The sequence below is a fragment of the Lactuca sativa genome, chromosome 7 (assembly GCF_002870075.4).
Source record: "Lactuca sativa cultivar Salinas chromosome 7, Lsat_Salinas_v11, whole genome shotgun sequence".
Classification (NCBI taxonomy): Eukaryota; Viridiplantae; Streptophyta; class Magnoliopsida; order Asterales; family Asteraceae; genus Lactuca; species Lactuca sativa.
In genome coordinates, this window is record NC_056629.2 from 91,765,838 (window position 1) to 91,779,700 (window position 13,863).

General features: G+C 34.8%; 2 protein-coding genes across 2 annotated transcripts; one reads left to right on the forward strand and one right to left on the reverse strand.

Moving 5' to 3' along the window:
* Window positions 1–721: 721 nt before the first annotated feature.
* Window positions 722–4,870, reverse strand: LOC111883727 (protein PLASTID MOVEMENT IMPAIRED 1-RELATED 2). Its single transcript, XM_023880051.3, has 3 exons — window positions 4,713–4,870; window positions 2,032–3,989; window positions 722–1,533 (listed from the first exon to the last, which is right to left on the reverse strand). The coding sequence occupies exons 2-3, from the start codon at window positions 3,984–3,986 to the stop codon at window positions 852–854; spliced, it is 2,637 nt and encodes an 878-aa protein (XP_023735819.1). The 5' UTR covers window positions 3,987–3,989; window positions 4,713–4,870; the 3' UTR covers window positions 722–851.
* A 3,692-nt stretch (window positions 4,871–8,562) lies between these two features.
* Window positions 8,563–11,161, forward strand: LOC111883725 ((S)-coclaurine N-methyltransferase). The gene is made up of 8 exons (XM_023880049.3): window positions 8,563–8,842; window positions 9,274–9,382; window positions 9,491–9,715; window positions 9,792–9,891; window positions 9,974–10,084; window positions 10,317–10,400; window positions 10,504–10,562; window positions 10,668–11,161. The coding sequence occupies exons 1-8, from the start codon at window positions 8,656–8,658 to the stop codon at window positions 10,858–10,860; spliced, it is 1,068 nt and encodes a 355-aa protein (XP_023735817.1). The 5' UTR covers window positions 8,563–8,655; the 3' UTR covers window positions 10,861–11,161.
* Window positions 11,162–13,863: the final 2,702 nt, after the last annotated feature.

Below are 13,863 nucleotides of genomic sequence, written 5' to 3' on the forward strand. Positions count from 1 at the left end.
CATTTTGTTATAATTTGAGATATATTTATTTTCCACTTGTCATTACTTTAATTTTTATTTTCAATATATCATTAATTTAGTTTTCATAAATTAAACCTACCATAATGACTATTAATTTCAAATTTCAAATTTTAAATTTTAAACTTCAAATTCAATTTTAAATAAATTTATAGTTTAAACCTTTATGTTTAACATTTTGTTATAATTAACCCGTTTAGTACACACTAAACCCATGTTTTGAAAACCGGACCGGACCGGCCGGTTCAACCGGGAACCGGTCCCGGATCCGGTTCATATAGGTCAAAAAACCGGTATTTGTTTGAACCGGTAAAAACCGGTTCGGTTGAACCAGTAAAACCGGTCAAAACTGAAAATTTTAAAAAATATTTATTTTTTTCATTTTTTGTATTTTTTTATATAATTAAATATAATTATAACATCATCCGGTTTTTCCTGTTTTTGAGACCGGTCCGACCAGTTGGACCACTTGAACCATTGAACCAGTAAGACGACCGGTTCGATCTCCGGTCCGGTTTTCAAAACCTTGCACTAAACACATAATTTTAATTTATTTATTTTTTGCATGTTTTTTTCTCATAATTTTCATTTATTTCAATTTCAAATTCAAATAAAATTTCTATTTAATCGTTCGTACTTAACATTTTGTTTTAATCAACCCGTATAATATACGGGTCTCACAACTAATGTTGTAATATACAAATCAACAAAAATAGGTCGCTATTTCTTGTATTTAACCTTTTTAATCATACATACCTATATATCTCAAGAAACAAATATCATATCTACCTTCATTATACCACAAAATTCACATGAAAATATGTTACTATTTCTCATTTAAATACGATATCAGGGTTCCTTACGTATAAACTCATTCCCGACAATTCTTTCCACTTAGAAACTTCACCATGAACATAAGAAGAAACACTCCACAATGTTTCTTCATGCTTCATGTTCATAGATCTTATAGACGATTTCACTAAAGCATTTGATTTGGAAAATTGATGTCTTTTCATCTTTCCATTCATCCCACTAGAATGCAACCACCTGGACCCCGATTGGTTCTTTTGAAGGTCAACTCTAAACCCCGTGACATGAATCTCATTAATTTTAAACACGGGTTTGATTGTGGTTTCGGTGTGATCCCGCTCAACATGAATTAATGCAAACATTGGAATGCCAACGGGTTCGTAGTCTCGGAACGGGTCTCTGAGTAATAACCATAATGCTAACGTGAAATTACTAAAATGCCCATGATTTTCCGACCTTTTACACTCGTCCAATGATACAGACATGGCTAATAGTTCTTCGATGTCGGGATTGCTTGTTGAATCCGAGTTGACAGAGATGCTCGAGGGAGGTTCTTCGGTTGGGATACCGGATTGGATTCTTAATCCTTCGATTAAGAGGTGTTGAATCTTTTCGATTGCGGAAGGGGCAATTTCGTCCACTGAAACATATTCTGAATTGATCTCGTGGCAAATGAGATCTGATTCGGGAAGTAATTCATGCCTCCTGATTAAAATATTTCATTCGTAAAGGAATTTGTTTGTTCCACATACAACAAAAACCGCAATTCATTTTCCCACACAAAAAGGTGTTACAAGGTGGAACAGAGACTCGCTCTCGATCTCGATCTCTTGTTTGTACAAAAGACGAAAATGCCCTCCTCATCCTCATCATCAAAAATAGCCCTAGAAAGCCTGTTTAGTCCAATCCAGTTCAGTTAGTGCAACACATGCAGCCTTCGGCTGCATGTGTAGGATGGAACTAAATTGAACTGGACAGGACTAAACAAGCTTTCTAGGGCTATTTTCGATGATGAGGATGAGGAGGGCATTTTCATCTTTTTGCACAAACAAGAGATCGAGAGCGAGTCTCTGTTCCACCTTGTAACACCTTTTTCGGTGGGAAAATAAATTGCGGTTTTTGTTTTAAATACGAAAAAAATTCCTGATGAAAAAAAATTTCGAATTTCATAATAAAAAAATAGAGTCAACTAAAATGACTAACCTCTCAAGCACCTCCATTTCCAATTCTTGCAATCTCCTCCCTGTAATCTCTTCCATGGGCATCAAACGAGCAGCCTGGATGATCATCTTTTCACCACCAACTGCCGCCCATTTCCGCATTATATCCAAACCATTAGACCCCATTGCCATAGGCAACACAACTGAGCTAGAAACTTGCACAATCAATCTCTCACCATTTTTAGCTCTTCTAAAAACCAAAGGACTCATAGATCTCAAAAAACCACCATTTCCCATCTTCAAAAACGAACCCAAACCACCACCAATAGGCGGCAACTCCGGCAGCCTTTCCGGCGAACAATAAACCGGACTTCCAAACGCACCCGAATTCGTTCTTGGAGAATTTTGAAATGCCCTCTCGTTTAACCCCCATTCCTCCATTAAAGCTTCGGTTTCTAAGTTCTCAAGCATTTTAGCTTTCCTTCTACTTATCAAAGACTCCCCCACCCTGGGCCCCACGACTTCCACTTCATCAATTTCTTGAAATAGAAAAGATGAATTGAAAACATTGGAAGTGTCTCTTTCCTCTTCTTCAACATCGAGATCAAAGTCAAAGTTTTTAACGACAATTTGAGTTTCTTTCTCAAACTGTCGCAAAAGACGCTCTCTTGGAGACTCCGGCTCACTATCGGAACCAAGAAAGTTCATGAAATCGTTAACGACGGTTTTTGTTAAGTCGTCTAAGCTACGTGATCGAACAATTTCACTTCTTGAATTGTCTTCAAGAAATGGGTTTTTTTGAAATGAAAAATCCAATTCGGGTGATTCTGTTGAGAGATTTTGCAAAAATAATTCGAGTTCTTCAAGATTATCATCAAGATTTTCATCAAGAAAAGTCTCGGTTTCCAAATTACCGATTACTTTATCGTTATCTTCATCAACAGCAAATAATTCCTCAACATCAATTGTCTCTATACAAGAATTCTCAACAAATTCAACATTATCTTGATCTTTTTGAGCAAATTCAACACCTTTATCAATGAATGTAAACTCCTCATCATAATCAATTAAAGAACTCGGTTTCGGATCATCAAGTAAGTCATAAAGTAAAGAAATCGATGGCCCAGATGTCATATTGAAAGATAAACTTGATGCGTGGGTCCTACGCCTCGAGTTACTAGGAATGCTTTTGACCCTTTGAAGCATTCCATTATAACTCGCCCCATTTCCTCTATCTTGAATCTTACCAAGATTCTCACTTCCTTTATACGGAATCATTCCAAGATTCCCGTTTCCTTTATCGGGAATCTTTCCAAGATTCCCAGATAAAGAAAACCCAAAACTAACATTTATTATCGCGCCTTTTGCCTTACCCATAAGCTTAAAACTCGTTTTCCACTTTCCATTTCGGTTCTTTTCTTCTTCTAACTCCATTAAAGTTAGTGGAAGCAACCTTGTTAGATCGATCCAATGCTTCCCAAGATCTAAACTTGGAGCCCCAACTACTGAAACATAGAGTAAAGAAAGCTTAGGTTCATATTTAGCTACATTATCATGATCGGTTTTACCTATATATATCGAGCATTGATGACTCAATGTCTCTTCAAACCCTGCAAAACCTTCTTTAACATGTATCGAACGAGTTTTTAAAACCTCGTGTTTTCTTTTCCAACAAACACATAAGCTAAGATCATTGAAGTTTATTGGCAATCCTTCTATGGAATGGACATGGAGAAAGAAAGAAGAAGTTAATCTATGATTTCGAATATGAGTTAGGGCTTTTAAAGGCTTCCATTTCCATATAGAAGATTTCTTCTGATTTGATAAGACATTGTCGTTTACATACTTTGATTTTCTTGGGGTTTGATCTATTGAAGGCTTTGGTGGGTCGTGTAGATATAGGGCTTTGCTTATTTCTTCTATATCGTGCAATAGCCTTGAGCTTCCAAAGTCATCAATGGTTATCTTTGAAGATTCCTCCTCATTCGGCAGCATCATTATCTTCACATAAATTCAACAACAATATCAATTTAAAAAGCTAGTTTTGATATCTTTAGAATTATGTTATTGAAGTATGCTAGAAATTTAAGCACCAAAAGCAGCTGATAACCACACTAAACAAACAAAGAAACTACAGTGCAAAGGCAATGAAAATGTAATGAAAGTTAGGGTGTACTTTCATCTTTTATAAGAGGGAGCTTGAATTAGCATTTTCAAAATGATTATTCCAACTTGAAGAATCAAAATCAGATAATTAAGTGCTTGAAGTTGCGATAGTTAGGTAAATCTACATTCAAATTTGCTAAAAGTACACATCCGAAACCCCCATAATTTGCTACAGAATCCGATTAGCTAAATAGTCATCTGAAGTCTGAACCCTCCTGGTTTTCTACCCTTTCATTCCTAAAAGAAGCTACATTTCATTCAAATAATCCGACATGAATCTCTCTAACTTTACCCTTACATAGATAAACCACAAATATCATCAAATATACGATTAGATGGGGTTTCCATCAACAATAACAGTTAGATAAGAACTCGCAAAGGAACAAAAGATAGATCAAATCATTCAATTTCGAAGTTATTTATGATTATCGCTTCTCGATTCGATTTCGTTTTGCAAAAGCTCATACGAAAACACATAGCAGATGAAAACCCACTGCAAATCACTGGAATATATACAAGCAGTATGGTAGTTTTGAATTAGTTGTTAAGCAAACTTACCACGGTTGGAGGAGCTTGAAGCAACAGAAGAGAAAGAGGAATGGTGTGAAAAACGATGGATACAGTTGGGATTTAGGCATATGAACCTATCAGGTCACCTCTCCCTTTCCGACTTTTTTCGAGGGTTTCTGGTCTGAGATATTAATTTTGTCTGTATAGTCCTTATTTTGTGCCTTTTAAAATTTATGCCATCTAAATATCCACATGTTTTGAAAAGGTTTTTCAATTCTTGAATATCTTAAATAAATGTCAAAAACTTGTTTCCATAGCAAACTTGTATATTTATTAGGTGATCGACTCGTCTGAACACCGGCATGAATATTCGACATACATATATTTATATATCTTATATATAGATATACGATTGAAATTAAAGTCAAGAAATTATAAGACATACGAAACACAAATATTTATCTATATATCTATCGTATGTTGTGAGATACTCAAACATCATCAATCCAATCTTATTGACAAATATCGTATTTACAAACATCGAAGTACTTTATTGACATAAAATATATTTTATTTATTTATATTCAAACGTAAAAACTTAAATACATATTAAAACATTATTTATTTATAAATAAATAAATGCATCAAGATGTTTTTTTCTTCTTCAAAACATCATAATACATCACCTATAGACTTAATAAGAACATTGTAAATACAGTTTTGTTTTATAATAAAATGTTATTGTTAATTCCATGACCTTAGAATGTGTTTTATCCTTCATTTACCTCAAGTTGTTCCATTTCTTTTCTCTGATGAGATTGAAGTAAAGTGTTGCTATCTATCATTAACCTGGTGTGGTGCATCTGTTTCTCATTATAATATTCCAAAAACAAAGTCATGTTGTGTTTGGAGTCTTTCTCGGGAATTATATTAGTTTACATATGGAAAGAAGAATGAAAAGACAGAGGGGGGGAGGGAGAGGACACAAAAGAAAGATGAAAATGGTATAATAACAGCTAGAACGAATGGATTTAAAAGGGGCAAGAAAAAATAGTTTAAACAGCAGATGGTTCTTAAAGCAACCCAAATGTGACATATTAAGTAAATGTTTCATATAAATAGTAGTTAAGCTTCTTATAATTGCATTCAATCAACATGTTTACACTCTCTAAGCGTGTAGACACCAAAGTGTCTCATACAAACCTAGAAATTGTAGATACCATGTACCTTTTCTTGTATAAAGTTACGATTAGCATACACTATCACTTACATATCCCTAAACTTGAACTGCTACAAATTCAGTTAACAATAACATATCCACTGGTGGCAACTTTAATCCTTTGTAATAGAATTGAATTGGAGAGAGAAATTCAACATGCTTTGGAGATGGATTGTGAAAATATAAAAATGGTGCAAGACACATTGGGTGTAATACACATAGTTCGATAATAGAAAATAACAATACTCTTAGATTTTACTACCTCCCCTAATTTTGCAGAATTCACATTTATCATAAGCAACCATTGGAGTTTGTCGAGACCAAGGTTTTGAAAACCGGACCGGAGATCGAACCGGTCGTCTTACTGGTTCGATGGTTCAAGTGGTCCAACCGGTCGGACCGTTCTCAAAAACCGGAAAAACCGGATGATGTTATAATTATATTTAATTATATAAAAAAATACAAAAAATGAAAAAAAATAAATATTTTTTAAAATTTCCGGTTTTGACCGGTTTTACCGGTTCAACCGGACCGGTTTTTACCGGTTCGACCGGTTTTTACCGGTTTTCACCGGTTCAAACAAATACCGGTTTTTTGACCTATATGAACCGGATCCGGGACCGGTTCCCGGTTGAACCGGTCGAACCGGCCGGTCCGGTCCGGTTTTCAAAACATGGGTCGAGACTGATTAGAGGAAACAACAAGAACAGCAGGAGTGGAAGTAGAATGGAGGTTGCTTTAAACCCTTTTATGTGCGTGAGACTTGATACGAGTTTCTTCAGCAATCAACTCATGAACAACAGGATCCACTGAGGGAAGGGGGAGCGGTGAAGAATCGTTCCATGTAGACCTTCAAAATTAAAACGCAACGCCATCAAAAACTAGACCAAACATTGTTCTTCCTTCCTAACAACATAAGGCTCAAAATCTTTTAACTCTTTAGATTCAATAAGAGTCAATTGATCCCACAAATCAGACATAACAACATAGAAATCTTGAATATTCTGGTCATTTTGTTGAAGAGCAAGAATATTTATATTCCAACTGATATTGTTTAGCAAAGTTGGATTGAGTATAGAGGCTCTTTAAGTGATTCTAAACTTTCTTTGTTGTGTCATATTTAGCCAACTGCATACCAATAGACTGTATATCAGAATTGTTAATCCAAGTAATGACCTTGGAGTTATCAGTCTCCCAAGCATCAAACAACAAATCGAAATTCTCAGCTTGAGGCATTGAAGGTTTGGCTTTAGTCCCAGTGACATAACTCCACATATTCTTCCCACGAAGGAAGTTGTTTATAACATAAATCCAATATGTATAATTCTTTCCATCTAGTCGAGTACTGATTGACTGAACGGAATCATCATTTACAGTCATGTTGACAATGGATAAATAACCACAACAATAGATAACCAATCAGAGAATGAGAAGAGCAACAAACCAGCAGAAGCAACCAATCAAACAGCAACAACAAACTAACATCAACGAAGGAACATCAAACATATTGAAAACGAAATGGCTACAATAACCCTAGAAGTTTTCAAAGGAGCAAGAGATCGATGGGTGCCACAGATAACCGCTGCAAAACCTTCTAACAACGTATCAAACATCCGCTATGATGCATGATTATATTACAATATGATTATTGAAAGAGAGAAATTACACGGTTCTCAATGAAAAGCGAAAAAGCTACAAACAAGAAAATGGAGAATAAATACTAACTAAGACCAAACCCTAATCAGCTAGAAGCTAAAAGGCTCATAAACATATGGGCTAACAACATATGAGCTAACATTTTATACAAATGATATACTTCAAAGATATTTTTTTTTGTACTAAAAAACATAATGATATTTTTTTGAACGTTTTAAAATTTTCCTTACCCTTTTAAATCATTTATAGTACTCTACCGAATAGTGTTTACCGGTGAAAGTAAACCATAAAAAATGTCGACCAACCTCCTCTAATTCTAGCTTAAGAAAATTTTCATCTAGTGCCCACATGTAACTTCTAATAGCTTATGACCACCCTTTCCGTTTAGTTCTTCTGTCTTCTTTCTTAACGTCAACTGAAGATAAAAAAAAAAAAAACAAATATAACCTATGATTTGGTTGATGCATTATAGAAAGTGTCCAAAAACATGCAAACCAAAGTTCAACTATTCATGTAATTAGAGGATTATGTAATTGGAGGATCTAACAAGGATAATAAAGCATCAGATGAAAGTTGAAACAAGGATAATAAAGCATCAAATGAAAGTTGAAACCGAGACGTTCATCATCTTCATTTCTTGTGATCAAGCACAAAGTAAACTAAGATATACTTTACTATGTGATCAAGCACCAATTATATTAATAATATACATAGAGATAGCGAGACTAAAAAAGACGACTCTTCAAATCAGTTATGGGTTCATAATATAAACGTTAACGTGAGGGGGGTGAAAAAGACTAAAAACTAAAAAGCCCTCACTCACATGACATATGTGATGGCTTTAAAGTAACGGAGAGGCATAGACGATAACAACTACAGGGACCAAAAGTGCTGGATTTAAAAACCATAAAGACAGTCGACATTAATTTTCCAAAACTTGAAAAAAACTGTAGATATGTCCATACCTGAGTAGGGACTATTTCTGTCATTTACTCTATAAACAATTGAAAAGTTTGGTGAGATCAATTATTTGTCTAAATTTCACCCGCCATAAGTAAACTGTAATCTTATCTTCTCCGACCACTTTCTCCTATCTTCAACGCAAAATTCGCAGAAATGAGCAACTTACTACAGGTACCCTACAACGCCACCGTGAAGCTGATGCTAACTTCCCTTGAACGCAATCTGCTTCCAGACGCAGTTATACGCAGACTCACTCGTCTCCTTGTAGCCGGGCGTCTTCGAAACTGCTTCAAACCCACTTCTCAAGAACAACTCCAAGACCTTATGGCTTTTGTTCATTGTAAGATCATATATCTATCTAATCTAACTCTCTTATTTGTTTTCAAAACCCAATGTACCTTTATCTTCGAATTGTTCTACCGATTTCACTTAATTACCGCATTTGTTTCACTTTCACTTTCCCAAATTTGGGATAATTAGACATGTAGTTTTACGAATCTTCCTCTTAGCACTAAATTGGAGTTAATTATGGAGCAACAGTAGCTGTGTAGGGATTATTGAAGGAATAGACTGATTTCTAGGAATGTCAAAACCCGAATTTAGCAAACGATTTGGAAACCTATTTGGAAGGGTGAAGGGTCCGATTACAATATGCTCCGATTAGGGGGACTAATTATGTAACTGAACACGATTTTAGTGTCTTCTTTCCAAAATTGGGAAGAACATATATGATTCATTTATTTATTTGTGAAATTATTGGTTATCTTGCAGCATTAGAAGAAATGCCAATAGCTGTGAAGACAGAAGATGCTAAAACTCAACATTATGAGCTTCCTACCTCTTTCTTCAAACTTGTGCTTGGGAAGAATTTCAAATACAGGTATCAATCTCTTCATTTTTTCCAAATACTGATTCAAGATTGCATAAAATAACTAGCTAGATTTTATAATAAACAAATCATTGAAAGTATGTTGCATTTTTTTTGTAGCTGTTGTTATTTTCGTGACAAGTTGAGCACATTAGAGGATGCTGAGGTGGCAATGTTGGAGCTTTACTGTGAAAAAGCTCAACTGAAAGATGGGCATACTGTTCTTGATGTTGGATGTGGTTGGGGATCTTTAATTATATATATTGCTAAAAAGTTTAGTAATTGCAAAGTTACTGGAATTTGCAATTCAGTCACCCAAAAAGCTCACATTGAAGATCAGTGTGGGTAAGTCCTAACTTTTTACAAAATTTCACATGATTTATTTTCTCAACAATAACAAAAACATATCTTTTTTATACAGGAAACTTAGTCTGCAGAATGTGGAGATAATTGTGGCAGATATTAGCACATTTGAAATGGAAGGATCATATGACAGGATATTTTCAATTGAAATGTTTGAGGTATTAATAAACATGTTAAACTTCTTCTGGAAAAAAAAATGCTTATTGTTAATATGGCTTGATTTTTTATTGGCTTTCACAGCATATGAAAAACTATAAAGATCTTCTCAAGAAGATATCCAACTGGATGAAAGAGGATGCTTTTCTCTTTGTTCATTTCTTCTGCCATAAAACATATGCTTATCACTTTGAGGTAGGCATGCTAAACTTTTTTATTTATGATGAGTATGAGGGCATTAACGTCTTTTGTACAACGAGTCTTTGTCACTTCTTGTTTCGCCTTTTTCTCCCGTTGACATCGATACCAATCTTAAGGGATGTTTGTCTGGATAAAGTGTTGTGTTTCTTTTCTAGACTGAATTAACAGTCTGAACGAGACTAAATGACCGTTTTACCCTTACGTTTCAAATAAACAAATTTCACAGGATGTGAGTGAAGATGATTGGATAACTAGATACTTTTTCAGTGGAGGTACAATGCCTTCAGCAAATCTTCTCCTTTACTTTCAGGTTATCTCTCAAAATCCATTCTTAGTAAAAGACCAAAATACCCTTGTTAAAAAAATAATATCTAAATATACAAGGCTTCATAGATGTTTAATTATTTGTGTAGGATGATGTTTCTGTAGTTGACCACTGGCTTGTGAATGGAAAACATTATGCACAAACAAGGTAAACAAACAATGTGCCCGTTTTCTTACACTTAAGCTCCCAGTAGTTTCAATTCTTACATTTTAGCCCCTTTAATTTGTGAGATGGTTTTGTTTATGATATTAGTGAAGAGTGGCTAAAGAGAATGGATAAAAACATGGCATCAATAAAGCCGATAATGGAGTCAACATATGGGAAAGATTCAGCAGTCAAATGGACAGTGTATTGGAGAACATTCTTCATTTCAGTTGCTGAATTATTCGGTTACAATAATGGAGAGGATTGGATGGTTACACATTACTTGTTCAAGAAAAAATAATGGCAAAATCTTGAGGCTTTGTTTGTTAATTTGACTTGACAAGCTTTCTAGGGCTAATCCTGATGATGGGGATGAAAAAGGTATTCATGTCTTTTGCACAAACTAGAGATCAAGGGCGGGTGTCTAATCCCCTTGCTCCATCGTCAGTCAAAGTCAAAGTCAAATGCAGTACAATAAATTCAATCTTGTAATACAAGAAAAATGTGTGCTTTCTTTAAGTTTTATTGGTTTTCGATAATTTTTGGAAGTTTAGTGATGTGTGTAGCGTTTTGATTACAATAAAGTTTTGATTAGTTTTCCATTCGAATTGATAGTTGGTGTGTTTCAAAGCATGAGGATATAGGGTTATGTTCTACACAATTGAATCACAATATAAATGGTTGCATCGCTAACAAAAATCATAGACTATGTAACATAAATAGACTGGATTGGATTGGATAGAACTGGACAAGCTTTCTTGTCAAAATGATAATAACAATATTGATTTTGATCTTTTATATTATTATCGGTGTTATTAAGCATGGCAATTGTGGTTGCAATTTTCACAATACTAAAGTGATACCATAATAGTTTGCAAAATGCAATCTTCATTACCTATGAATGACCGAATATATACAGAACCATCACAACAATAAATGAGATATATACGGTCTAATAGTGTTTCCCTATTTTGTCCTAAAAAGTTGTATACTTTAAGTGGTGTTTGAGATTGTTTATTTAAAGTGTTTATTGATTTATTACGTTTTGACACCACTAATAAACAAAAAATTTATGGTGTGTTTAGTCGTGGAAAAATGAGCCGTTTTTCGGTAAAATTTTCCAAGAAAAATAAGAATTTTGAAAACGCGTTTAGTTCGTCTATTTTTCAAAATCTTTCACGGAAAATTTTCTAAAATTACAAAGAAATTGGAATTTTTTGGAAAACCAATAATTATTATTTTCCATATTTTTCTAATTCCAAATTTTTTTTTAAATATAAACACACACTCACTTCCACCTCTACCTACCCCCACCTTAACACCCCCAACCCACCATACCCCTACCTACCCACACCCACCCACTCTCAACCCAACCCCCACAAACACACACCTATAAACATACACACACACCCACAAACACACACACATACCCACCCAACACCACTACCACAATCACCGACCTACCATCACCATAACCACCACCACTACCCCATCACAATCGTTGCCGCCACCACCATTGTCTGTCATCACCACCGCCACCACCACCACCATCACCATCATCGACACCACCACTGCCCCCTACCGCTGCCCCCACCCCCACCCTACCACCACTACTGTTTTCTAAAAATGAAAACCGATCGAAATATACACATCTAAACACGTTTTCTAGTTTTCTAAAACTAAAAATGAAAAATGAATAAGTTTTAACTAAATGCATTTTCTAAATTTTTCAATAAAAATTGAAAATGAAAAACGAAAACCGAAAAAGGAAAACGGAAAACGGAAAACGGAAAATGAAAACTGGTTTTCAGTAACTAAACGCAACCTTAGTGTTTGGATAAAAGTCGGTAACTCTTTACTTATCTAAAACAACTTATTATTTCTTAGTTATTAAAAACATCTAAGAAAAGTAGTTTAATACCATTCACATCACAACCAAGATGCAAAGATCCTCCTTACATGAATAAACATCAAAAATTTGTCTTGGATCAATTCTCACACAATTCCCTTCATTAAAACAATGTCTAACGCAACTTGTAAATCTTGTTTCCAAAGCACGAGGATACAAATGTGATGGGTTTGAGCAAAACATCATTCTTATGGTGTACATGCAACCCTAATGCTTTGGATCTAGGTTTTTCTCAAGTTACACATGAAAACAATCTTCCAAAGCATAAACCCTAATCTAACATGTCTAAGAACGAAATTCATATGTAAATAAGGGTTTGGAATCTTACCTTACTTGTTATGTAGCAATAACAAGAACAATCCACAAAGTCCTTGACTCTTGAAAGCTTAGTGCCCCAAGTGTTGCACCTCTAACGAAGTCACAAACACCACTAGCAATAAATAAAAATATGAGAGAGAGGAATAGCCTTCAAAAACGTCTAGGACTCTCCAAGAAATCATTGGGACATTTTTGGGAGCCTTTGGGGTTCTTTTTACAGTTGAGGCTTCTAGGGTTATCAACTTGGAAACCCTAATTCCCTTGCTTAGGCCCTAAGCAATATATGGACTCCTTAATGGACAAGCCTTGGACGAAATATTTATGGACTCTCATAGAGATTTCGTCCACCTTATACCAACAAGGTCCATGAGCCCAAACTATAAATATTACTGATTTACATAATCAGTCCCTGTTAATTTAATCAGTCTCTTTTGATCACCAAATTAATTTATGATCAATACTAATTAAATAATATTGTTTCTCAATTAAGATATTATTCTTATAATATATTATTGAATCATAATAAATCATCTTTCTCCATAATTCATCATATTAGTTGCTAAGGTGAAGTCAACCCAAAATGACCATGCTCATAATCGGGTCAAATACATAGTAATGGGCTTAGATACTTAATCCAACAGTCTCCCACTTGGATAAGTCTAATAACTATTTTGCAAGTACGACTTCAAAACCTGATTAGCAATCGTAGCTTTCAAAAATCGTTGTCGAACTCTGATCTTATCAGCAACGTGTCATTTAGATAAGGGGTCATATATTCCTCCATTATAGATATCGTATAGACATGAGACATGGATTTTAATCATTCTCTCTGTCTATGTGTTGTTTCCCGATTTCCGATTTATGACGAATGACAACATACTGCAATTAAACACATCAACTTAGTCCAGGCTTGGCCAAGCGCTTAAGGTATCATCACTAAATCATCGAGGGGCCCATAGATATCGCTTTTATCCCTCTTAGGGTAAAAGGAACGGATAAACTTCGACTTAAATGTTCGCTTGTACTTACTCATCAAATCACACACAACAATATGTTTTATAACACCACGTTACTGGT